Raw genomic sequence first — 26,588 nt, 5'->3', positions numbered from 1 at the left:
TTTACCAAATGGGTAAATAAAAGGTATGTTTGAGAGAGTGTGTTAGTTTTTATTTTACTGCAACAAAAGGAGACGGGATTTTCCCCAAAGTTTGTATTCTTAACACTATAACAAATATATCATGTTAAGCGAATAGTTTTAAGACAATTGCTGCTGAAAACATCAATAAAGATTATGAAATTCTTCATTTATGTTGACTGCTGTTTGAGGATATTCTTGGGGTAGAAACATTTATCGGCTATTTGCTTATATAGTAAAATTTCCTTTCATAATAAAGCTCTGTTTCCTAAGTGTAAAATATTTTCTAAAACTGATGCACTGGAGTCCTGTAGGAATATTGGCTTTAGGAGTTCATGTGTCTATGACCCTACATAACTACAGTAAATTCATCTTTTTTGTCCATTATATAGATCTACCAGATTTCACTTCCTTTGTTATTAGAATGTGTTTCTTAGTACCAGCTAGTTGGACAGCTTTGTGTGTCTCTCTGTTGTATTATATTATGTCTTTCAGAGATCATCATATTGGTGTTATCATACCATCAGGACAATTTGTAATGGCAGCTTTTTTGTTTTTATGTTTGGTTTGGCTTTGTTATGTTGTGTCCTTTAAGGGCCATATATGATCACTGGTCAGCCATCTCCACTATGGGGCTATGGCAAGATTTCTGGTAGAAAACCTTGAATTTGTTTATATGTACAACAGCAGCCTACATCTTTGTGTTTTCATTCCTTCCCACTGAATTCATCTTCTGTTTGGCTAAAATTGTATTGTTCCTTATTTTGTATTTATATAAGAATTCACTGTCTAAAAATATATCTTTCTAAAGAGATAAGGATTAATTAGGAAAGGTAAATTAGTAGAAAATTTTTGAATATATGATTCATAATTTTAGGTTTTTCACATCACTTTTCTTTTATTCATTTAAAAATTTACATTGAAAAAACTGCTTCTGAAAAATAAATGAAAACTACATACATATTCATGGATGAATGAATGAATTCTTGAATGAAATTAATCTTAACTAAATTTAAATAATTTTTGGAGGAGATGAAATATAAAAATGGTTGATAGTCAACCTGTGTTTATTAAGTACTTATACTGTATGTAGTGCTATGGATTACACGCTTTCTGTTAAATGGTTTTTGTGAACTATGTCACAGGGAAAATGATTTGAAGTCACATTTATAGTTACTTTTCCTGCCATTATCATTATTCTTGATCATTTGATAATTTTTACAAATCATATCCCAGCTCTGTAGTAATTGGTTAAAAGAAAAAACTGATGTTAAGAGATTGTGATGTCAGAAAAGATGTTACATTTCTAGAGGCAAAATAAAAAACAGAAGTCTTTGAGGGAAAAAAGGTAGGAAAAATATTGCCAGAGATTGAATTACTTAGTCAATACTTTAAAATGTTAATGTGATGTTGTTATTTGTAGTATATTTACATGAGGCACTGTGTTTTAAAATGCAGTATAACAACCCAGCCATGTTTTTACATTTTAGTAATTGTATACTGACCTGTAGTATTTTGTCATTTTTTTATTTCAAAATGGTCTTCACTTGTATATGTCCTGAATTTTTCAATTCATGAAACTGAAAAAAAAAATTGAGATTTTTTTTTAAAGTATCTGTATTCCACTCTAAAGTGTCAAAAAAATGTAGTTGTAATTACAAATTAAAGATAATTTTCAAAGACAAGTAGTTAACCAGGTGAGGTTAAACAAGATAAAATGATTTATGGCCATTTTATAAAATAATGACAGTCTTCATTTTAAGCTACAATGTAAAGTGCTTTATTCTGAGATTATGTATTGTGGCAGAAGCTAAAACTGCCTTTTTTCTAACAGTGCCAGAATACAACCTCTTTTTCTTTTTGCACTAACAAGACTGCTTTACCACCACAGCCCACTCTAAGTAATTAAATCAATCCTTTGTACTTACCGTATTCTCCTCTAGTGACGGTACTAGATCTGATTATATGCTTCATGCATATTCAAAGTACCGCACTGACAGCTCTTTAATGAGCTCTTACTTAATCAGTATGAACAATGTTCATCTTGTTCTTTTTTTCCTCATGCATTAGAGCTAGGAACAGTTGGGAAAAATGAAACATCCAGCATTCATTTGAAAAATATATTGTACTTTGAAAAGTGTCTAAGCTGAGGAAGTTGCATTCTGCCCTTTAAAAGTCTGATGGACAAATTGGATTACTAGTATTGGATTAAATAACAAATGGTTAGAGGAGAAATGAGAAAAGCTCACTGTGATCACAGGCTTTAATATTTTTTGTTACTTATAAAGCTAAAGGGGTCTTTAACCAGTTATTAAAGTCAGGATTAATTTGTAATGGTTCAACTTACTGGCTTTTAAAAGCTTTTTAAATTTAAAAAATTTTAAATCCCGAAAAACAATAGTGTAATGATGTATTAGAAGAAAATTTAATTTTTTTATTACTAGGCTAAGTATAGATTTCCATCTTGTATACTATCTCAGATAAGGGTTTGTGATACAGAATTGATTTAACCTCAAATATGTTTTTTCAGTTAATTTATATAATCTGTGTAGCAGAGTGTAATGTGTCTTTAAATATTTGTTATTGTTAGGTTTATTTCCTTTTGAAACATGAGACTCTTGTATTATTAGTCATTTCCTAACAATTAGGGGAAGGGGATCTTTTATTCTTACCTAGAAATCTTAGGCATGAGTTAAACTGAAAATAACACAGTACCATATCAATATTGTTATTCTCAAGGAAGCAGTCTTCCATTGAAGAAAATGATGCTAATTTAAGAGTAGGCTAGTTGCTTCTAGTATTGCTGAAAGCCTCAATTATAGGTTGAGTTAAACTCAAAACAAAGTTTTAAAATGTCTGTATTTTTAGAAGCCACTTATGCTATGAACACAAGAACTAAGTGTTTAATTAAAAAATAAAATATCATAAAAACTGCACCTATTAATATTGCACACATGTGTCATTTCACTGATCAAAAAGGCCTTCACCAGGGTACAATTGGCCTTTTTCCAAATTGCAAGCTTTTTCTCAGCTTTTTCTTTCTACTCTTTCTTCTTTTGTTGCTACCCAGGGATTTGTGCGTATCGCAGCCTGTATCACATGACCAGTGTCAAGACATCACATGGTCCAAAGTGAATACAAAACCAGCTACCCTAAAAGAGAGATTAAAAATACTGTAAAACAATAAAGACTTTTGTTCATATCCCAAAAAGATCTATCCTACGTCTGCTTCATACCATAAACTTAATAGCATTTAATGAAGGCACGTATCCTCACTATGCTCCCTAACGATGAACAACAGATACCTATTTTACAGGGATGCTCTGAAGTACATGTTTAATCTTTTGCACACAGATTATCATCTCTTTATATTCTATTTCCATTCTAAAAATTTCTTCAGATTTCTATTAATGTGGAAATAGTTAAATAAATTATGGCACATCCATAATTTATGCAAGTATTAAAAAGAATGAGGTAGATCTTTGAACAGCATAACAAAAGCAAATCACAGGGCAATATATAATATGATCTCACTTACGCTAAAGAAAAGAAACCTGTATGTGTCTATAGATAAGGTATATGCATGTGTTTGATACACATAGTAATCTCTGTGGTCTGGAAGGAGATATGCTAAACTGTAGAAGTACTTACTTCTGGAGAAAGGAGATGGAGAGAGGAATTGGAGAGAGAGGGGTTGGTGAAAGACTTGGCTTTTCACTTATTTTAGGTATCTATTGTCTGAATTTTTAAAATGGGCTGGTCGTGTGTTTGAAAGTTAAAATATCTTCCTTAAAAAGAAAATGAAACTAGAATATTTTATTTTTTATTAGATATTTAAGTTAGCCCTATGCATCTGTACAGAAGTGGGACTGAAGTATTAAATAATGGCCTAGCAAAACAATAAACCAATCATGGGTGAAATTCAGAAAAAAGAAAAGTCAAAGAATTATAAATTTGACTATGTACAATTTGAATGAAGAGGTGGGAAGAAGGTAGGGAATTAATATTTCTCTTGAATGTGATTGTGGCCTACTTCTACATGAACAATAATAAATATATCCTATACATTATAACCCTTGATATACTGGCCTTGGGAGTGGTATAGATGATGGAAAATGAATTTTAAATGTGCAATCAGTAAATCTAAATTTTAGATCTTCTCTCTGCTGAAATGTTTTGTGATTTACTGAACATTATTATTTCCATTATACTGTGTCTTTTCACAGATAGCTGTAGGCATTTTTTGTAGCCTGGTCATTTACAATGTATTTAAAACAATTTGCATGTGTTTGCCCTATTAGAGATGATGAGTTCCAGAATGGTATATGAACATATATCTTTAGTTTACTTTTGGGGAGAAAAGAAAAAAAGCAAGTTGTTACAAGTGGAAGCTTTCATGAAATCTCTGGACTTCTCTGATCTTTCTGCTAGTCTTACAATTCTCATAATGATTTTTGAATTTTTTTTTTTTTTTTATCATGACCTTATGTCTGTCAGCACCATGAGTTCCTCATTGAAACATAATAACAAATCAGCCTCTGGGGAGGATTTAAAAGTTGGAACACTTTTTTTTTTTTTTACTGTACTTAATGTTAGTCTGATCTGTAGATATGTTCAGGGGGACTGAAATATACATGCTGAATAATACCAGCTTTAGAAGATTGGCTTATGAATTTTTAGATGTTGATTTCTCTTTTCAGACCCTGGACTTTAATATTATGTTATTATAAACAGTTTAATTTGTACTGTTGGGATAGCTAAAATATGTTTCATGTTAAAAAAAATACTTGTACTAAACTATTATTTGGCTTGTAAAATGTCATATAATAAATAATTTGCTGAATTACAGGAAGGAACACAGAAGAAGAAGAAGCTATGATGCAGGAATGGTTTATGTTGGTTAATAAGAAAAATGCCTTAATAAGGAGAATGAACCAGCTTTCTCTCCTGTAAGTACCCATGACTATGCTTGTTTTTCCTACAACAGTGATGAACTTTAGGCTTTTTGTCATTGCCTTCTTTGGGATTTCATATTTATTAGGCTTAATATTTTTCTTTCCTTGGAGATTACAGTATAGTTTTTTATAAAAATAAAAATTAAAAATAGCATATCATTTCTCATCTGAACACTAAGTTTTTTAAAATAGTGATATATACTAAAAAATGTTTATTATATAGGAAGCCAAGGAATAAAAAAAATTTTGTATTTAAGAAATAAAGCACTTATGCACAAAAAGGAGATTTGGATTATATTAAGGGTTAGAGGACAAAAGAAATAAAATTGAAGTTTATTTAACATCACATTTTAAGTTAAAAATGAAAATAACTCTTAATAAGGACAAAAGTACATTTGTATTCTACAGATGATGTTACCCTAAATTTGGGTAATTCCTCCAATCACAGAAAGATCACTTTTGTGTACAGTAAAATGGAGACTAGACCAAATGTAAGCATTCTTGGTCTTTAGCATTTAGTTCACTATAGGACTTAATGCGTGTTTCTTTTTGTTCACCAGCAATATTCTTATATTATGCCACCTAGTGTGGGAAGGAGCAGGCTCACATGTTTTATTTTAGTGAAAACCTCTATTTTTGTCATTTCTGCTATGCCTGAACTTGATAAAAAGAGTTATAAAGAAGCACAAAACTTAGCTCTCCGGATTTTTAATTGTCTCTGTATTAAATTTGCACTGGTAGTACTTACATGTTTCTTGTATTCTTTTTACATGGTGCTCCAGACAAAAGAGTGCTTATTGTGAGCTATGAAAAATATTTTACAAAATAGTCCTATACCTGGCACTTAAGACAAGAAGCATTGAAGAATGAGACTACTTATCTGAAGGTTAAAATATACCTCTGTGCAATTCAAAATTGAAGGAGAAAAATAATAGCATTAGTAATATTCAACCTGAGGAAGGTTTTAGGTTTGTGTATCATTTGTTTGGAGTAGCTTAAAGTTAAAGAGAAAAGTCAGTTATGAGTCCTAAAATCAATGTAACCTACAGGTTCTTTTAAGTGTTTAATGATTTAGTAATTAGCATATTGATGAACTTTTGCAACTTGCCTAGGGAAAAAGAGCATGATTTAGAACGACGGTATGAGCTGCTGAATCGGGAATTGCGGGCAATGCTAGCCATCGAAGGTAAGAAATGGCTATGATGGAATGAGGTATGTGAAGTGTCAACTGCAAAGAGATTTAAAGAGTGTAATACACTTCTGGTCTCACTAGGTGTGGCCTGACTAGGAACCAACAGATAAACACCTTAGAGTTAGAAAGCAACAGTCACGTAAACCCTAAGAACCCTAATTCAGATAGATAATCATTATGTGTGCTATTTAACACAAAATTGTCTTAACTTTGTCAGTAAGCTGAAATGTCCATAAAATAGAAAATATAAGGAGTTAAGTGATTTAATTACATTTTACTGTGTGTGAAATTTAATGTTTCCACGAGGGAGGTGGGGAAAGATTTATCATTTTGATTTTTCACATCAGACTCTAAATTTTACCTTAATATTTAATTGATGTCAACACTGAAATATGCCTGCAGTCTGCTATAGTTCTTAAGATTCCAACTCCTATTAAGTGATTATTCAGGCAAAGATTGACATAAGAGATAAATAAAACACTTTAATACTTTTCATAAAGCTTTTATATGAATTACATAGTAATCCTAAGCATGGTTCATAATATCAGTAAACATCAGCTAGCTTAACTATGGCATTTACTATATGATTTTTTAAAAAAATTCTTAACATGTTTAAGAATGCACTTCTCCTTATGCCTTTTAGTTGAAAATGTCTTATAGTTCAAAGATGTCTGCTTAAAAAGTAATCCTTTGGGCTGTGTAAAATGGACCTTTTGTCTAATCAATGCAAATTGATTTTCCTATTCTATATTGACCTCTTAACCCATTGACTGTCCATAGTAATTTCCTTCTTTACCTGATAAGGTACCTGATCCATAATAAGCCAATTCTAATTAGTTTAGAAACTAGAAATTTAAGTTTGTAAGGGAAAGCCAAATGAAACCATATATTTTAAAAATATTTTAATTAATATTGTGATTAAATAAAATATATGCTGTTTATCTAAATATAATCTTATATATTATAAAAGTTTTATTTTTAATTGCTTTTATATCTGTAATCTCATTTGATAAATATGACTGACAACGTTTGTGTATCCTCATTCAGAAATCGGATTTACTTTATTTTAAAGGCTTCAGATAGCTTATTTCCTTCAAATGGCTATCCAGATGAATCAAATTATACATTGATAATGACTAAAAATTTTGTCAAAATTATTTAGAAGTTCTGTAGAACTTGCCATTGAAATAAAATGCACAGGTGTGCTAAATGGTATTTTTCTTCTTGACACAATTTTTGTAGTCATGGTGTAGTCTTTAAAAGATTGAAAAGCTAAATAGTTGAAAAGTGGGTATAGAAGATACTATTTATATGGTTTATATATATGTATGTGTGATATAAAATGTATGTATATATAGTATATATAATGTGTGACTCATTGTACAGTTTATTCTTTATAGATTCATTACACATTATACTCAATACAGAGTATTAAAAACGCTCTCTCATGTATAATAAGTTAAATTATCCCTAAAATACAGCTTGATACAATACAGTTGATTTTTAAGGCAGATATTGTTTCTGTCCCCAAACCAGTTATATTACCAAATACCATCTTGAAAGGAGGGCCATGACACATACAAAAGATCTCAGTTTTATGGTAGTCCTGTGTCTATATACCAAACCTACAGTCACGAATCATTGAACATTTTATCTGCCTGTTCTTCTTGTACATATCAGTACAAAGTCATATTTTTTTTAAGGAGGGGAAGAAGTGTTTTTCTTTTTCAAACCCCTTTAATACAGTTGGTAGTTTTTTGGGATTTTGTTTTATTTTTTAATTAAGATCATTGTCTCATATGTGATTGTGCCAGTTTCTGTTGCTGGTTGAGGGACAGAAGAGACTTGAGGAAAGAAGTAGCTTGTTGATGACAAATAAAGGCACTTTCTTAGTAAGAGGCCTGTCCCACTAGCCTGGGCAGTGCATGGCCTGGGCTGTCCTAGACAGGTACTGACTGTCGTGATGATCAGTTCTGTGAACACACTGTCCTCTGAGCCAGCCCTTAGAATGTATACACATGCAGTTCAGTAGCCTTTTGGAATATTAAAACCCACAGAATAACACATGAATAGGCAACATTATTTGGTGTTGTTTTGCTCTCCTTTGTTGTAAGGTTCATTCCTCTTTTTGTCCCCATCTCTTCTACTAGGTAGCCATAAGATGGTTTTCATAATAAATAAACTAAAATCTTTTCAAATAAATCTGCTCCTGAAACCATTCACTAGGAGAAAGCACAGAATGTTAATAGCCACATAGCACATTGAAAGAAATATTAACAGCTTGGTTTGAGAGGGGAAAAAAAATTCAATATATCCATTCTTCTGAAAATCCATAATCACTTTGGCCTGTTTTTTGCCTTTTTTTTCCTCGAGGTGTTTTTCATAGCAGGAGTTTCACTCTACTGAGCTAAGTTGTAGGATCCCTTAAGCTAACAAACATCTTTTAGATACTTTTCCTATAGTTTTTTTGTTCCAGATTATTTAATGCCCCCTCAGGAAAGATAAATTCATTTCTGCACACATTGGGGTGGGCTTTTAGAAAGTGGTGTGTTCATTTTCTGCACAAGAAATGGATCTCCTCTAGGATTTTGTACATCTTGATTTATTCTTGGCTTAGAGTTTGAAGTGGGTGCTCTTCTAAAGGGATTTATGCATAGGTTCACTATTTTTGTAGTTATGGTTTATATGATAAGCTTTTTATATTTAAAATCAATATGTAATCCTGTGGAGGAGCTTATCCCCTAAAACCCCATTTGTAAATCTATTTTAGCTTTGTTACACAGCACAGCCACAGTCTTCCATAGATTGATTAGGTACAGCAGTAGAATCCTATCAAATGGCCTGCTCTGATGATGATGCAAACTCTTTCAGGATTGCTAGTTGACTGGAACTAAAGATAAGACTTGACTGCAATCCCCCAATGTGCTCTTTACAAAACTAGTGTTAATTTTCATCAAAGTGCCAGGCTTATTTATAGTGGCAAGGTTGAAGGTTTACTACAAGAACTTTAGGTCCTTTCTATCAAAGTGTTTATAGGTATTTCTTTTGCCTTTTTTCCAAGGTAATTATCAACTTCAGCAAATAAACTGAATCGGGGAATGAATAATTGGCCCTATATATAAAAAAAGAGATTTTTAAATTAACAAAACAGCTCAGTGCAGATGGACATAAACAGAATCTCTTTATTTCAACACTTTGGCTCAAATGCAGCATCAAAACTTAATCCTATTTGTTGCAAGAGGATATGGCTTTTGTAGAAGAAGTACACTGGAATCTTTAAATTAATCAGAAGCCACATTGTAGTCTGTTCAAGTCAAAGTCAGTGTATCTAGCTAGCTGTGACTGGTGTTATAGGTGAATAATCCTTTCTTAAAATGCGTAACAGGTAACACATAAACTTACAGGCAGGTTTTTAAAACATGACATTACATCTAGGTGAAGCTACTAAAAGGGGACTTAAAATTTTTTTAAATTTAGGCATGAACATACAAATATGGATCTTGATCAATTTGAAAGGGATTATTAATTTTTAAAAAAATCATCAAAATAGTTTAATTTCCCAAATCAGCATTCAATTATGTGTGTGTGCGTGTATAAATTTACTCCCGTGAGAAAGCAAATGCAAAGTAAAAGTAGTTCTGCTAGTATAAAATATACTCACTGTACATAGCTGTTTCCTCTACAATTGACTAATATTTTGTAGATAAATATTAACATAGCAATGACAAATTTAATATGAAAAATCCTTAAATTTATGCTGTAACATTTTAAATTCTACTCTGTTAAATTTGACTGTGAAATGATGAAAATAACCTAAATATTCATAACCTTAAAAATGTTTTTGTTACAGTTACAGAAAATGTCAGTATTGAGCTAGGAAAAAGTTAAGATTTTTTAAATTATTCGGTACTTCAGGGGTTAAAAAATAAAAGTTTTCTCTCATCCATATTGTTAAAGCTTTATTTATCTTGATATTTCTAATTATTAATTAAAGCCTTAAAAGTGACTGGTTAAGTACAGAAAAGGAACAATTTAATTAAGAAAATTATATGTCCTTTGTTAAAATTTATTTTTTTCTTGGTTTCAGAAAATTTTGTAATTTTCCATTTAATTGTATTTTTTAAGTGTATGGTGGAGGAAATTTATTTCCCAGTTGTGAAGCTTTTATCAAAATGTTTTGGAAGTAAATAATTATAAAGCTTATAATCTGAATGATTTCTTGAGGTTAAAAGTGGAAAAATTAATATTCATCAAAACTGGTAGTCTTACTAATTATAAAATTTAGTTACAAATCTTTTACAAATTTAGCAGGTTTTTCTCTGAGTTAATATTTCTGGAACTACAGTTACCTGAAATTAGACTAGATGACCTTAAAGATCCTTCCAACTGGAGTGTCTATTAATTTTGCTGCTGTGTAGAATAAGACTGATTAAGAACAAGAACCAAATTAGAAAATTGTCTAGCTTTCCTGACCACAGTTGCATTTAAATCCAAAGAACAAAATTGTGATAGATATGGCTTTTCTTCAATTTTGTTGTTTTATTATTTTTTAAAATTCTTATATTCAGAAAAAAACTTTACATAGTAATAGTTTCTTTACTCCTCAAGCTATAGAATATTTCACTTCTTTTTTTATAGGAATGTAATGTGACCAGTTATTTAATGTACTAATTTTGTGAGTTTTGTATCAAATGTGGCTAATTAACACATGGCATGTTTCATATATATGTATGTATGTATTTGAGCTTATAAAGAAAGGAATAGTGATAAAATTGAATAAACCATTCTAGCTTTTTGCTGCTATTCTAACCTATATTGCATGATGATGCATCTAATTTTTAATTTGTAAATACAAGATAGAATTCCCTCTAGCACCATTTGCTTTCATAAAGCTGCTGAGCAGTTTGCTGTCTTGAATAAATTTTGCTTTGGAGGGGGTCGGGGGGATTTGAACCAGCACATTCTTGTGTGGTTTGTGAAGATTCACATGGTAACCAGCGGTGTGCATTGTTAGGTTTATCTGAATAAGCACCAGCCATGTGAGTTTTAACATGATTGCCCAGGGCAATGGAGAGAGAAGAGAGAAACCCAAAAGGATTGCACTCCTCTCTGTTTTTTGGAAAGTGCATTTGCTGGGGGAGGGGGCTGCATGAGTCAGTGGCCCTGGATTTTTTTTTTTTTTTTTTTTTAAAGCTGGTGTCCTGTTTCCCTCTAGGTCCTCATTTGTTCTGCTATCTGCCTCATCATCTACTTCTTCTTTTCATTGTTTACCTTCCTAATGAGGGAGGCGGGGTAGACTGGGGGTTGATTGACAGCTACAAGCCCTTACAGTCTGGCCAGAGAGCAGTTGGCTTTGGTTTTAAAAGTGCTTTAAATGTTCGATTTGGTCCTGTTTTTATTAAACGAAACTGCTGCTCATCTTAAGGAAATTATCAGACCAGCGAAGATTAGCAAATATATTATTGGGTCCTAAAACCTTCAAAAAACCTGCCCTTATGCATGGAAAGAGCACTGCCCATCGGATTTTCCAACCTTTAACGTGGGGTTTCAAAAAGAAGTATGTAATTTTTCCTTTGCAGAAGTGCTTTGATTTTAAACCACCCAGCAAACCTCTCCAAAAGAAAACTGGCTGTGATGCGATCGAGAGCTGCAGTGTAATATTGCAGAGCAAATTTATTTTTTACTTCAAAGAAAAATGCTAATTAGCCGATTCACTACTTTTAAAGTTATTGTGAAGCATATGGCGCCCAGTGTGAGATACATCCAACTGCTAAAATAGAGCGAAGAGGAAATTAGCGAAGAATGGGCTGTATGGGGTGAGCATGGGGGTGGGGGAGGAGGATAGGTTCTCAAGCAGATTCTCTAGCCTTTTCAGACTGATTTTTATCGCCTATCTCTGCTTCCCGCCCCCTCATTTGCCCACTTCCCCCACCACCAACCCTCCGGCCGATCTTTTCTGGGCCTCCAACTCCCTCCCCCCCTTTGGTGAAATCAGGTGCGCACCTCCGGCTGGCCACCCGCTCACACCTGGTCTCTTTTGCAGGTTCCAGCTCAGCGGTAGCCATCTCCATCTGCGGGAAAGATTTAGAAAGTTGGGTTTTAGGGTGAAATCCTCATCACGACGGCCAAACTCCCCATAAAACACTATCTAGTGGCTCTCTAACATGGTTTGCGGAGAGATACAAGGAAATTGGAAAAGGCGGGAAGGGGGGGAGGGTGTGCCGAGGCTCTGCGGGTGGGTAACGAGCCTCCCGTCCTCTGCAGACTGGCAGAAGACCGAGGCCCAGAAGCGACGCGAGCAACTCCTGCTGGATGAGCTGGTGGCCCTGGTGAACAAGCGCGACGCGCTCGTCAGAGACCTGGACGCGCAGGAGAAGCAGTGAGTGGGCGGTGGGGTCGGGGGTCGAGTCTCCGCCGCCAGCTGAGGGGCCATGAAGTTTTCGGAAAGTTCAGTCCGGAGGTCTCGGGTGGGCCGGGGCAGCCCCCCGCTGGCCCCAGGAGTCTCATTCCCGCTGGGGCTCGGATTGCGAGGTGAGAGGCGAGTGCGGCTTTGCCCTCCACGGAGAAAAAATAAATTTGTTTCCGTTTGACTTCCAGGGCTGAAGAAGAAGATGAGCATTTGGAGCGAACTCTGGAACAAAACAAAGGCAAGATGGCCAAGAAAGAAGAGAAATGTGTTCTTCAATAGCAGCCGGACCAGAATCTCCCAACATTTTAGTCTTGGGTCCCCAGACCAGAAAATGTCAGACTCGTTGTTGATGTAAAACTTTTAACATTTTGGGGGGCTGGATTGTACTTCTTTACCACCACCACCCCTTTTCCTCCTTCCTTTCCAGATAATAGAACTCCAAAAGAGCTTTGTTTAAGGCTATTTTTTTTGTGTGAGTTAATCATTTCCTTGAAATCATGTGAAATAAATTTGCACAGACACCTTGTGAGTGATTGGTATTGAGTGTTCAAGAGAGTGCTCAAAGAAGAAAGAAAAGCAAACCCTTCCCCTCATTATTTTCCCTCAGTTTTTGATGGGAAAAAAAAATTTGGAACATTTTTGTTGTTGTTGTTGTTGTTGTTGTTGTTAATAGCATAATGGTGGGAGGGGGGTAAGTGGGGGATAAGAAAAATGTCATGAATGATTATTCCAGTCCTGCCATATGTAACACTTGACTCTGTTACCTAAATTTTATAGTTAGAGCATATTCAATCTACTTATTAAACTGTGTTCTATTTACTAGTGGGATTTTCTGCAGTTGTTTTGCATTTCACTGTAAGGATAATAGAGTTCCTGTTCTCTGTTTTCCTTAGAGTATGGCCCTTTAATGTAGCCTGAGACAGTCCTGTGATTTGAAGGTGAGCTGTGAGGATGGGCCTAATTGACATGCATCAGTTTACAAAGACGGTCTTATCATCTGAGAATGCGCCATCTTTTTCTCTGGATAATTATTTATTACATCTAGCTTGGTTCCTACATTTTGTTGGGTCTGAACATTGGCTCAAGAATGCTGTTAATATTTATTCTGTATCGATAAAAGTCTGTCTTGCCACTATGAGTAAATCCCCCAATTAATATTTTCTTCTCTAGCATAGCACTGTCATTTTTTTGTGGAAATGGTTATCTGTTTATTTATTACAATACCGAGTCATATATAAATTTTCAATAAAAGCAGAAACTTTCTTACCTTAACCACTGCTGCTATTTCCTTACAATGAAAACTTGACACTGGTTTGAGAAGTTCCTGTATCCATAAGACTTTTCATGTGGAAAAAAAATGGTCCTCTTGAATGCAGAGCAGGATACTAGGCTGTATTTGGAGCTGAGTAAGTTTATACCATCCCAAAGGGGCCCTGCTGACACACGAATGCGAACTGAAAAGCAATTAGTCATATTTTCATAAGCAGTGTAAACTATCATCTTTTGTAAAGGGTCATCTCTGTTGTTAAAGATTTGAGGAAATTTGTGATTCCACAGCACTGAAAAAATGCTAATATCTTGATGAATTTTCCATGTTATTTTCGATTGTTAATGTTGCACTCATGAGGAAAAATTATGACTTCCGATAACATGCAAGTCTGTAGGTGCTGAAGTGAAAGGAAGGTTATTGTTGGCAGGGAGGGTAAATGTGTGCAGGTGTGTGTGTATGAGATGAAAGAAAGAGAACTTTTAATAAGAAGTTCTAGGCTATAGAAAAATACTGGCGATTTTACAGTAGTTGCCATCACTCCTCTACAGAGGTGTCTGAAACAAAGAAAGCTCGTTCAACAAGTCTAGAGACAGAACAGTCCACTAGCGTTTATACTTTAGCCTAGATCACACATAAACATATACATGTACGTATACACACCAATCTCCACACACACACACACACACAAATTCCGTTCCAAAAGTACGCAGCCGCCTTCAACTGCCAGTCTTTCAAAATGATAAAACTTGCTACGGTAGATTTCTTCATGAAAAGGATTTTAAGAAGTTACTGAAAAGTTATCAGAACTAAATGAAATTGAGTATTTGTCCTCTTTATTCAAGCAGGGGAGCGGAGCTGGCTGCCGCTCTCTGGGGAAAGCTCTCAGAACCCGACTCTAACCCCAGGGAAGCAGGCGGACGAAATCACCAGCCCCAAGCTGCCTGGGGCTTGGGCGGCCAGCATCACCATCCCATTTACGCTGGATTCGGGGAACCCTCCCTCCCGAAGAGCCTCGCGGAGAGGCGGCTCCCCATGCCGCTCCCGACCTGTCAAGTGACAAACCTTCCCTAGCCCCACACTTGCTGTCCCCCCTGCCCCAGTCCCGAGCCTCGCGGGGTTTCCATTTGGGCTGCTCTGTGGCGCCCGCACGCCCCGCAGCGGCGGCGGAGCGCGGACCCCCGGGACTAGTGGGGTCAGGCCCGCGGCGAAGGCGCCGCGTCCCCATTTCGTCGCGTTGTGCCCAGAGGCTGCCGGCCGAGCGCAGGCGCAAGCCAGAATGCCGAGAGGCCCGGAACCAGAAAGCCCGCGCTGCAGGTTAAAGAAACTGTGGGCTTGAGGGGTCGCTAAGGAGGAGGAGCGTTGGCAGCCGGCTGGTTTGGGCACGGCCCGCGGGCCGGTGCAGAACTTCCGCCCCTGGCCAGGATCCCACGACCCCGACGCCAAACCCCTCCCCCTGTCCCAAGTGTCCCCCAGAGTCCGGCCCGGCCTCGAGGTCACCTGGGTGCTGGATCCGGGTCCCAGGGCCCAGCTCCCACGCCCCCTCCTCGGCCCGGGGGCCTGGAGCTGGGTGGACGTGCTCTCCCTCGTTGATGCCCCCTCTTCTTCCTCCCCGCCCTTCGGCCGTTGCTGGAACGGTCGCGGCTTCTGGCCCAGCGTCTCCCACCTGGACGTTTGCCTAGCGACGGCCTCCTCAGTCCTCCACGACGCGTACAAGAAACTTTCATCTCAGTCTCTCTTCCTCTCTACACTCCTCCCTCTCCCTCTCTTTCTTTTCTTAATCCCGGGGTTTTATGGGTTGAGCATTAAGAAAATTCGCCTGCAATTTGGGATTAGATAAATACTCTCATTAGAAGGGAAAAAAACCTGTGCTACTTGATACCTCCCAACTTCCCCGAGACCGTGGCAGCATCTGGAAGCGAGAGCGCCGGACTCCCGTGTGGCGGGCCCTGGGGACCGCCTGAGCACATTCCAGCGCGCACAGCCGCCCCACCTCGCGGCGCGGGACCTCGGCCGGGCGCTGCAGCTGCAGGCGAAACAGGGCCCGGAGCAAGCAGGAGCGCGAGAGGTGGCGGGGCTGGGACTAGGGCGTGCACCCCGGCAGCAGAGGGCTATACGCAGGCATAGAGCGCGCAGGCCTGGGCTGGGCTGCGCCGGCTGGGGACGCAAACGCGGCCGCAGCGCACCCCAGGGCGCCCGCTCAGTCTTCCCCCCAAAACTAGTGCCCTCCTGACCGCGCCTTTCCCCAGAACTGAAGGCGGGGTGTATTTCATTTCTTTCTTTAAACCTCTGCACCGTCACAGGGGCTCCGAACCGCGGGCCTCGCGGGCTACTCCCCGCGGGGGCCTGCGAGAGCCTAAGTTGTGTCCCCGCCCGGGTCAGCGCTGCGCTCTGCGCAGTTTCTTTTCCTGTTAAAGCTTTTTCTTTCTCATGTTTTTCCTTTTCTCTCGTTCTTTTATTGTTTTCTCTCTCCCTCTCTCTCTCTCTCTCTCTCTCTCTCTCTCTCTGTCTTTCTTTCCCTTTTGTGAATGGGCTGCGGTGTCTTTGTTCTGGAGAGAAGCGCCCGTGTCGCTGACTTTTGTGAACCAGAGAAGGATCTTGTAAAACCTCCTTTTCTCCTTCATACTCCCCCACTCCCACCCCTCCTCCTTTGCCCCTTTGATTAGATGTTCCCTCATCGTCCAAAAAAAAAAAAATGTAATTTCGTTGGTCTGGCGGCCACTTTCTTTGAACATTAGCTCGCTTTCAGCTCCAACTTCAATTAGAAGGAGTTGATTTTGAGAGATCAACAAAAGAACCGACCAAAGCCTTATTAAAGGTCCTAAGAAGATCTCCCGGGTCCTTTGAGAAGCAGTTAAGGAAACAGTGTGCCCTCCATCATATTCTGTTACCGTATTTTATTCGGACTCCAAAGGAAAGTGTCGCTTGGGGGAGGGGGAAGCACTTTGATGAGCGGCGGCCGCGGTCCCTTTTCACTCAGCGGGCTCCCCCTTCCTTCTCCTCCTCGCCCAGAGCCCAGTCCGCTCTCGGTGCCCGACCTCGAGGCCCCGGCTGCGCTGGCGCTCCCCACCGCGCTGCGCCTGGCGGCTCCTTGACTCGCCCTCACACTTACTCCTGTTCAAACTTTTCACTCCGCCTGTTGGGATGGAGGGGAGGGGGGATTAGGAAAAAGGGGTAGGAATTCCTCGAAAGGGAGTAAAGTGGTGCCTAATATTCAGAAAGAGGTGCCACTTACAAGAATCGCCTTGCTCAGGGTTGGGGCGAAAACACCTTTTTTTGGGGGGGGCGCTCTGAAAAGTCCACCAGGTACACGGGTTTGAGAAGTTTGTTCGGCTGGGAAATGGGCTTCGCCAGTACGAACAATCCGGGGAAACAGCCCCAAGAAGGCTCCTTCTGCAGTGTGTGAGAAAGAAATTGAGGGCAGGGGTCTGTGGCCACGTTTTCCGCCAGATTGTCCCTCGTAAAAGGAGACCGGGAAGGAGACAGAGACAGAGTGTGAAAGAGAAAGTTTCCTATTAAAATCTTTCGATTCAGAAGTAGAGTGTGTGTGTGTAAGGGATAGGAGACGCTGAGCTCCAACATTTGAGAAGAAGCGTTTAAGATTTGCAAACACCCTTCGTGGGAACTGTGAACCTCAGGAGACGCCGAGGAGCAGGTAAGTGGCGGTGCCTCCCCAGCGGGTGCCGTTCCCGGGCGCGGGAGTCCCGAGGCGCCGAGGCGGGATCTGCGCACCCAGAGCTGCTCCTGCGCTCGACAAAGTAGCCTGTGCCAGCACGAGCCGCCCGCGGCGTCCGTCTGCAGGTGGTGGCGCGGTGAAAGAAGACGCTGGGGCCGCGGCGCCGAGAGAGGGGCCGGGGGCCCCCTCCACTCCAGCCCGCGGCTCCGAAGTCCTCGAGCCCACAGCCGGGCCGCTGAGCCGAGTGGCGCGCGGGAGAGCGAGGGAACCGGTTCTCCAGCACCTCGTCTCCTCTCTGCCACTCCCTCACGGGCGCCGAAAGGGCGAGGGAAGGGCGGGGACCCCGGGGCAGCCTCGAGACCGGCGTCCCCCTCTGCGGACGGGGCTCTGGCGCAGCGTTCGCTGTCTTCGCCTCGCTCTGCGCGGCGTTTGTCAGCCAAGCCCTGGAGTTAGCGCGCGACCAGGGCGGGGCGGGCGGGCGGTGAGGGCGGGGTGCAGGGGGCGGAGGAGGGCGGGGGCGCGCGGAGGTAACCCCCGGCTCGTGCTGCCATTGCCCGGCTCCCTGTCACTCAGCCCGCGCGGGGCCGGGGATTGGCAGCACAGCCCCGTTACGCACTCACCTCGCGTTCACATACCCGGGGAGGGCAGTAGAAAGGTGATCAATCTTCATCAGGCTACATTTCCAATCACCTAAACAACCCGGCAAGACAAGCCACTCCGACAAGGTAAATCGCTTGATTTATTTAGTTTGCAAAGTGCCTCTGCAGGACTTCCCTAGCCCCCACCGCCTCCACGTTGTATCGGGAATGCAACTGCAACCGGGAGCCACCTCCCCACTCTGCCCCTTTCACCCCCACCCAACCCTTGCGGCCCCTCGGCGCGGTCCCGGGCGAAGTAGTGTCTCGGGAACGCGTATGGCTTTGCAAACAAAGTGTGCAATAAAGTGAAACCTGGAGGGACACGCACAAAGCCACTGGAAAGAAAGAAAAGGAAGGAGGGAAGTTGGGCAAAGAAAGAAATCCGGGGATCCTACACTAACCGTCCGGCCCGGCGAGTAATTCCTGTGCCGCTCTGTTTTGCAGGTTGGCTGTCCCGCGGGTCTGTGTGAGGGCGCGAGGTAGATGGTGAGCCGCCCCGGCAGCTGAGGGCAGGTAAGGAGAAAGCCGTGGGGCCGCCCTGGACTCCGGGAGTGCGTTGGTCGTTCTTAACTCCCCTTCCTCAAACGGGTCCCCGCTTCCCAGGTCCCCGGCAGGTGGGCGGGGCTGGGGGGCGGCCTCGCTCCCCTCTTGGTGCGCGGGAGACCCCAGATCTCTGCTTGGGCCCCGCGCCCCCTCCCCCGCCTCCTCCGAAGTCACCGAGCCGAAGTGCTAAGTTTGAAGAAAGTCTTTGAAAACTCACGCTGCAGCCTAGCAGAGGCGCCACGGCTTGACGTCCAGTTCTCTTTCGGCCCTCGAGCCCTGGCTCTTTCCCTTTCGTCCCCTTCCCTGCAAACTGTGTTCCCCCAGCCCAGACCCTGCGTCCTGGAGGATAGGAGCGGGAGACTTTTTTAGTTCTAACTGCTCTCCCTGAACTCCCTAGCCCGGGCCTGCTTTGAATTCCCGCGACGCGGGGTGAAGCGACAGGTCCTCTGGGGCCCCAGCCGCACTCCCCCCAGCTCCACTTCCTACCCCTGGGAATAGCGCCTCAGGTTGGAGGCAACCGGGGAAGCGAGGCTTCGACCTTCCAGCCCGGGTCAGCGCGAGCTACGCTGCCGAGGCCTAGTTGTCTAGTCTCGATAGGGCCCTGGGGCTGCGGGTTCATCTAGGAGGATAGGTGGGGCGCACATGGAACGCTGCACTGAGGCCTCCCAAATCTGTGAGACCCTTTGGGGCGCTGGGCGGGTCACCTTTCAGCCTCCGCCGGGACGACATTGTCCGCAGCCAGGACCCGGCAGAAGGAAGGACCCGCTCGCGTTCGCGAAGAAGGGCCTGCGGCCGTGGCGAGGCGCCCCTGACCTCCCGCCGCGTCTTAGAGCCGCCACCTCTACCGTGGCCCCTTCTGCGTCTTCTGGCCGCCTCTGCGGGCCCTGGGCCTGTAACTGCGGTTCAGGTGTGGTGGGATTCCCGGTGAGCAATCTTTCAGCGGCTGGGCACTGAGAAGTTAACTGGAGGGGTGGCTGTGGGCTCTGGGGCCCAGACCCAGTGGCAGAGACCTTGGAAGGAATCTACTCTCCTAAGTGGGCAAGGCCTCCCAGAGAGGCCCAGGTGCTGCTAGCCCCCCCGCAGTGCCTCACCTTAGCTCTCCGAGTCTCTACCTTTTTGTCCCGCTTTCAAAAACAAAACGAAACAACCCCTCATGCCCTGGACAGCCTGCCTCACTGGCGCCGAGTAAACGTTTGCTTTTGCAGTATTATTGAGGCCGGCTCCTACCGGACCAGAATTTTGCCTAGACTTGGGACCTTGTACACTCCACGTTGTTTCAGGCTCTCACCTTTCCAGCTTGGCCCTGCTTTTTAATCTCTCCTCACTCCTAGTGACACCCTTCGAGTGTCTTTTATCCATTCCAAGCCTGAAAAGAGGCGATGACGATCCAGAAAAGCTTACTTTTCAAAGAAGCTTCCGTCTTTGGGCTAAGGCCTTGTAGAGCCGAGTTGACCGCCCTGCAAAGTTCCATAAGCCTGCGTTCCCTCCCCATCCCGAGGCTCCTTGCCTCCACCAAGACCAGGTAGCCGAGATGGCTCCCAATCACTGTTTACATGTGTCTCCTGTCTCCATAGGCCGGGCCCCAAGACGCAACAGAGCTTGAAAGACTGCGCAGTGGGAGCCCCGCACTGCGCCTGGCCCAGGCCCCCTGGATCCGTCCGGGCGCCTCCACCCGGCTGTTAGCATGATGTCTTACCTCAAACAACCCCCATATGGCATGAACGGGCTGGGCCTGGCCGGGCCAGCCATGGACCTCCTGCATCCTTCCGTGGGCTACCCGGGTGAGCACCGGTCCCCACCCCCAGCCCCTGCAAATCTTGGGGACCCCCAGACTCTTGAGTTTGAGCACACATTTTGTGGCTGAGCAGGCCCAGGGAGCCGGTTGGCTAGTCTGCCTACAAAGCACCGCATGTTGCAGGCTCACAGGACAGCCGCGGGTGGGTGAGGTGGGCCAGGCCAGTGATGTGATGCAAGGTATGTCCTCCCAGCCTGACCACACGGGCAACCTGTCTCTCATTGTGGTCCCACCAGCGGCACAGGACACATTGACCCACGGATTCATTTCTCATGGGTGGTGTTTTTGGGGTGTGTGTGTGGGTGTGTGTGTGTCTTTGTGTGTGTCTGTTCCTTTCCCCCCAATACTGAATGAGGAAATCTGGACACTCTCTAGGCCCTGACAGGAAGGGCCAAGATTTCCTTATGGAAATGACTGGCTGAGATGGAGAAGACGGATTCTTCCTCCCTAATTAAATTGTCCTATACGTCGGTGGTCTGCACCAACTTTTGCACTGCGGATGTGGAAGGCTTGAGCCGAATCCCAGCTTTTTTTTTTTTTTTTCCTAGCACCCACTCCTTCACCTCCATTTATTCCCTCGGAAAGTGTTTTCCAGGTGGTGTTTCTGCGCACCCCTTCCCCATCCTCCAGCCAGGGGATGTGTTGGGGGGGGGTGGTGAAAGAAGGGAGATTGTATAACTTCTCCTTTCTTAACCTCCAAGAGGCAGGGAAGGGGGCAACTCTAGAGTCTTGAAGACACTGGTTCCCAGTTGCACACATGCACTTTCTCCCACCTGTGGCCTCTCAGGCTCGGCCTTCCGGGGGTTTTCTTTCGCTTGGAGCTCGGCTTTCTTTTGCAACGGCCTCGCACAGGGCCCGGCAGGGGCCTGTCTGCGTCCTCTAGTGTGGGTCCGCGTGGCCACCGCTGACCCGAGGCGCCCCCGCGTGTCCCCTCAGCCACCCCGCGGAAGCAGAGGCGGGAGCGCACCACCTTTACACGCTCGCAGCTGGACGTGCTCGAGGCGCTCTTCGCCAAGACTCGCTACCCTGACATCTTCATGCGCGAGGAGGTGGCGCTCAAGATCAACCTGCCAGAGTCCAGAGTCCAGGTGCGCGTGCCCAGGGCTCCGGGGTCAGGGTAGGGGCCCTGGGGCTGGTTGGAGAGGGCCTGGGAAGGGTGGTGTGGTGTGGGGCGGGCCTGCAGACTGGGCAGCCCCTCTCAGACTCCCCCTAGCGCTCAGCCCGGGCCTGGGAGAGGGGCAAAGTTAAAGTAACTAGCTTAGAGCCCTGGATTCGGCCCCTTGGTCCCAGGGCGCCTTCGGTATTGAAAGTCTTTTTTAGGATTTCGGGAGGGCAAGCGAGGCTCCCAAAAGTAAAGTGCCTAGAGGGCCTGACGCTTGCCCCTGCTTCTTCGGCCATTCCAGGATTTGGCAGTTTCCTTCGGGGTCTTGAAATCTGCCCCCGCTCTTGCCTTGCATCCGGGGGATCCTGGAAATGGAAGAGTGGAGCTTGGCCAGAGCCTGGTGCCCTGTCGGAGTGCACTCTGTGGGTGGCGCCGGTGTGATTAGACGCTCCTTTGCCCAGGGAGGATGCTGAACGCAAAACCCGGCTACCGGCTTTGCTGTTTCTGGTTTTTGCGATAAAAATACTGTTTGGATTACAACTCAGAACTCTCCTGAAGGGCCTTTTATCTCGTCTTCTTTCCCCCGAGGCCCGAGAAAGAACCTGGAATGTTGAGAACTTTGCCCCATTTGGTTCCCCACTTGGAGCCAAGAAGCCCAACGAAATTCTGCTCAGGCTTCCTTCACCAGTCCCCCAAGTGTACTGCCTCTGTTCGGCCTCCTGGCCTTGCTTCTGCGTCCATTCAAATTCTCGCCTTGCCCACGGGGGGGGGGGGTGCTTCTGGGGCCGAATGGCTCCCACTTTGGACTTGGTGACTGCCCCACTCTCTGCGGTCTCCTTGATGCCTCTCCGCAGTTTCCTCAGCTCTAGTCATAGAATACAGAGCCTCCAAACATACACGACGCTGTTGGGAAGCAGCCAGCAGCAGCAGTTTAGAGATGGCTGAACTTCTGGCTGGACAGACGCAAATGTTCCGCCCTAGGGCAGAGCTGCGCTGGGGGTGGAGAGGTGCACATCCCTGTTTGCCAGAGGAAGATCTTTGGTCAGAGGAACGGGGGAGGGTGGAGGAGCTGGGACCACTGGGACGTGGGCTGGCCTGGCCGGAGATGGGGAGGGGCGGAGGCCCTGGTAGGAGAGGGATGAGAGACCCTAGGCCGGGTAGTGGGTACAAGAGGCGGGGGAATAGCAAGCTCAGCTCTCCCCCCCACCTCCTGACACCCTCTTCCCCACTCGGCCCGCTGCAGGTCTGGTTCAAGAACCGCCGTGCCAAATGCCGCCAGCAGCAGCAAAGCGGGAGCGGGACCAAGAGCCGCCCAGCCAAGAAGAAGTCGTCCCCCGTGCGGGAGAGCTCGGGCTCGGAAAGCAGCGGCCAGTTCACGCCGCCCGCTGTGTCCAGCTCCGCCTCATCCTCCAGCTCGGGCTCCAGCGCCTCCGCCAACCCAGTGGCGGCAGCGGCTGCAGGCCTGGCCGGGAACCCGGCGGTGGCAGTCCCGTCGTCGTTGAGTACGCCGGCTGCTTCATCCATCTGGAGTCCGGCCTCCATCTCGCCGGGCTCAGCGCCCGCGTCGGTGTCAGTGCCCGAGCCGTTGGCCGCGCCTAGCAACGCATCGTGCATGCAGCGCTCGGTTGCAGGCGCCGCCTCGGCCGCAGCCTCTTACCCCATGTCCTACAGCCAGGGCGGCAGCTACGGGCAGGGCTACCCTGCGCCCTCCTCTTCCTACTTTGGCGGCGTGGACTGCAGCTCATATCTAGCGCCCATGCACTCGCATCACCATCCGCACCAGCTCAGCCCTATGGCACCCTCCTCGATGGCCGGCCACCACCACCACCATCCGCATGCGCACCACCCGTTGAGCCAGTCCTCAGGCCACCATCACCATCATCACCACCACCACCACCAGGGCTACGGCGGCTCGGGGCTCGCCTTCAACTCTGCCGACTGCTTGGATTACAAGGAGCCTGGTGCCGCCGCTGCTTCCTCCGCTTGGAAACTCAACTTCAATTCGCCCGACTGTCTGGACTATAAGGACCAAGCCTCATGGCGGTTCCAGGTCTTGTGAGGCCAGGAGTGGAAGGAAGAGGAGAAGAAACTCAACTACCTGCGCCCTCCGTGGTCCCCGTCCTGTTGCTGCTGCTGCCACCGCCCGCCTTCGCCTCGGCTTCTGCAGACCTGAATTTTCATGCCCCTAAAAGATGCCCTTTGCCTGCACTGCCGCCCTCATCTTTCTGCCACTTGTTTGGGGGATGTGCAGACCCGCCCAACCCTTGGATGAAGGGACCGGTGCCTCGGCTTGGCCCGCAAGTTCTATATGGGGAGGGCTGTGTGCTCTCCTCCTCAACCCCTAACGAACTCCTAAGCCACTCTCCTCCAGTCTTTCTGGGCAGTTATTATGCACTTGCAGACTTCGGAGGCTCTTTGCTCTGACTCGCTGTTTGAGCCCTACCTATACTTTTATTTATTCTTTCTGGACACTGGAGTCCCTAACTGGCATGTGTCTGCCCATTGGAGTGCACCCACACTCCACCCCAAATCAAAACAACCACTAAGTGTTTCTCGCTTGCAGACTACCGCTCCTTCAGAGGCCCTCGCCCCTGCTCCCCGCCTGCAGGCCTGACCTTCCCGGCGTTTTCTCCTCCCCAGCAGGGTGCGCGGGGACAAGGCCCGAGGGAGGAGCGCGCCCCTAGCCTCTCGCGCACAGCCCCGCCCGGCGTAGAACTGGCTCAAGCTTCCGCCTCGGCGGGAATGCTGTACATAGTCCGGTCCGTTACAGGGACCACTTAAACTTTTTAGTTGCTATTGGTTGAACTGAACATATCTCGTCTTAGCGCCCAGGAAATAGAACTTTAAGATATATACAGCATATATATACATATATATACACACATATATATAAAACAAAAGCAAAAAATATTTTCCCTCTCCCCCTTCCTCTCTTCCTTAAACGATGGCGCTTTTATTTTTTCAGTTGTTGCAAAGCTGACCTGCCCTCTCACACCTTCTCCCTCTGTGTATTTATTAAAGAGAACCTTTTGGTTCCAGGAAGCTGGGCGCGGAGGGTCGGGAGGGTCTGAGAGTCTGGAGGAAACAGCCAAGTCAGGGTACGAGTGAGGGGGCTAGGCTGGGCGGGGACGTAGGACTGAGCCCTTCATCAGGTCCAAGCACAGAGTCGCAGTTCCGGTTTAGAGACCAATCACAAAAGAAAACAAATAAATAAAAATGCGGCATTATGGAAAAACAAACAAACCCATCCAGGCCCCAAACCCCAGTTCCAATTCCTCTGTCGGCTTCTCTCTTTTTAAACAACCCTGTTTTGTCTAGTGAGTTTTTAGTGCACCTTCATTCTCCGAAATCTGCGGAGAGCCCGCGCCTGTGTATGAATTTTGGCTTTGGCCTTTTCGTCCAGTAGGTGGGAAAGTAATTTGTAAATTTGATTTGTCCGATGTGAAGATCACAAATTACTTGTTTGAAATGTAAGGCAGTCCCCCTCCTCCCCCTTTATCTACATTATTTCCCGAAAATAAATGCAAATTAATGAACGGCTTGTCAGTGTCGCTCTTCTGATTCCAGCCCCAGGTCCTGGTCTCGGGGAGCCTAAAAGGAGGGAAACTCCCGCGTTAATACCCCCGCGTGTTAATGACCTGTGTGAAGCAGGAGGCCAAACGGTAGGGAGGGAGGACGTGGCAAGAGGAGTCTTGAGAGAACGTTCTCTGAGGGAGTGTCCTACCCTCCCGGTCAGCTTGGCCTCTTCCCCCAGGCATTTTGACCCCGCATCCCCTCTCGCCATCCAGGACAGAGACAGGTGTCAGGACTCAATTCCCGAAGCAATTCCTTTCTCTTCAGAGGCAGGAACCTGGCACTGATTTCTTCACCCTAATTGCCTGCATCAGACAGAAGAGGGGGAGGGGAAGAGGGTCGGAGGCGGGAAAGGATAGCTCTGTAATGCTCTCAGAGCTGAGCCAAAAAGGAAAAGAAAACAAAACGACAAAAAACCGATCCGTGTCCTGCATGTTGGCAGCAGACAACCTTCCTTTCTGCTGAGCTGTCCCGGGTGGCTTCACGGCGGCTAGGGGATCCGAGTCATTCCTTCCACGTGCTAAGATGTCCCTCTAAACCCTCAGGCCCTTGCCAGAAGTAGCCAAGTTATCTTTTGCTTATGGTGAAGTTTCTTTAAAGCGCAAACATAAAATCTATAAAAGTCGACAAGGACGCAGTTCACTTTGGCAGGGGAAGAAGACTCCCCACTTGCAGCAGGGGGTCGGAAAGGACGGTTCCATCTTGCCCTGAGAGAAGACCAGGAAGGAGGTGGGGAAGGGATGGGGTGATTCCTCCAGAAAACCCAGAGCCGGAGCTGTCCAGATTGTTTGGCCTGAAATCTCCTGGGTGGAAGGCCGAGAAGCTGTTCAACTTGTCCACGGGCGGGAAGGAAATAAGGAAACAACGAAAAGTTTCCTGCGAAGTGACCAACACACCCTATTCTTTTTATTCCGTGTGAGACCTGAGAACACAACGTGAGGCCGGGTTTGGAGAACGACCCCTCCCTCAGGGTCCCACGCGGAGCAAGGTCTTAGGGCTGCGAGCTCCAGTGGTAGAAAAGCCTTTTCGGCCGCGTCCTCCCCCTGGACTCCGTAAGCCCGGCTCGGGCGCATTGCGCCTTCCCACTTCAGCAAACCCATTATCCCCGATTCAGCAAAGGCCCGCGGGAGGGCGCAGCCCGGGCCCCGCCGAGCCCGGCCAGCCGGCGCCGCCCCGGGAGGAAGACCCCCGACCGCAGTGCTGGGCCGCCCCCGCGCGGGCTCCGCCTTGGGCAGCGCCTCCAGTTAAAGGCGGAGCCAAGGCCGACCCGCCCGGGGAGCGCCGTGGCCCCTCGGGTGCGGGGCCCGCACGTGCCGGAGAGGCCGGGCCGGTGGCCAGAGCCAAGAGGCTTCCAGACCGCGCTGCACGGGCCTGGGCACCACTGCTGGAGGGCTTCCCAGGCGCTCTCCTCAGCCGACCC

The 26,588-nt window shown here is 45.5% G+C and overlaps 2 protein-coding genes across 12 annotated transcripts in view; both read left to right on the top strand.

Moving 5' to 3' along the window:
- Positions 1-13,734, top strand: part of EHBP1 (EH domain binding protein 1) — a 715,801-nt gene extending 702,067 nt beyond the window's left edge. For all 10 annotated transcript variants that reach the window (XM_073897641.1, XM_073897642.1, XM_073897643.1 and 7 more), the window contains 4 exons: positions 4,868-4,967; positions 6,086-6,159; positions 12,430-12,544; positions 12,763-13,734. In XM_073897641.1, coding sequence (XP_073753742.1) covers positions 4,868-4,967; positions 6,086-6,159; positions 12,430-12,544; positions 12,763-12,853 — 380 coding nt within the window. In that variant the 3' untranslated portion in view covers positions 12,854-13,734. The remainder of the gene's footprint in view (positions 1-4,867; positions 4,968-6,085; positions 6,160-12,429; positions 12,545-12,762) is intronic.
- A 4,398-nt stretch (positions 13,735-18,132) lies between these two features.
- Positions 18,133-25,112, top strand: OTX1 (orthodenticle homeobox 1). Of its 2 annotated transcripts, XM_073896869.1 has the most exons (6): positions 18,133-18,242; positions 18,600-18,668; positions 19,410-19,622; positions 20,273-20,479; positions 21,430-21,581; positions 22,839-25,112. In XM_073896869.1, the coding sequence occupies exons 4-6, from the start codon at positions 20,383-20,385 to the stop codon at positions 23,652-23,654; spliced, it is 1,065 nt and encodes a 354-aa protein (XP_073752970.1). In that variant the 5' UTR covers positions 18,133-18,242; positions 18,600-18,668; positions 19,410-19,622; positions 20,273-20,382; the 3' UTR covers positions 23,655-25,112. The 2 variants fall into 2 exon arrangements, with proteins under 2 accessions (XP_073752970.1, XP_025723447.1); XM_025867662.2 differs by lacking the exon at positions 19,410-19,622.
- Positions 25,113-26,588: the final 1,476 nt, after the last annotated feature.

This window comes from Callorhinus ursinus, unplaced genomic scaffold, assembly GCF_003265705.2.
Source record: "Callorhinus ursinus isolate GAN/ISIS: 27379988/994484 unplaced genomic scaffold, GSC_fseal_2.0 scaffold10, whole genome shotgun sequence".
Taxonomy (NCBI): domain Eukaryota; kingdom Metazoa; phylum Chordata; class Mammalia; order Carnivora; family Otariidae; genus Callorhinus; species Callorhinus ursinus.
Note: the sequence above shows the minus strand (reverse complement) of the source record. Positions and strands in the feature narration are given on the sequence as shown.

What these genes read in the sequence shown, in the direction of transcription:
- OTX1 (XM_025867662.2), top strand. Translation starts at nt 20,383, where the DNA reads ATGATGTCTTACCTCAAACAACCCCCATATGGCATGAACGGGCTGGGC. An exon ending in TCCTTCCGTGGGCTACCCGG is followed by an intron (nt 20,480 to 21,429) that starts GTGAGCACCGGT and finishes GTGTCCCCTCAG; the next exon opens with CCACCCCGCGGAAGCAGAGG. An exon ending in TGCCAGAGTCCAGAGTCCAG is followed by an intron (nt 21,582 to 22,838) that starts GTGCGCGTGCCC and finishes GGCCCGCTGCAG; the next exon opens with GTCTGGTTCAAGAACCGCCG.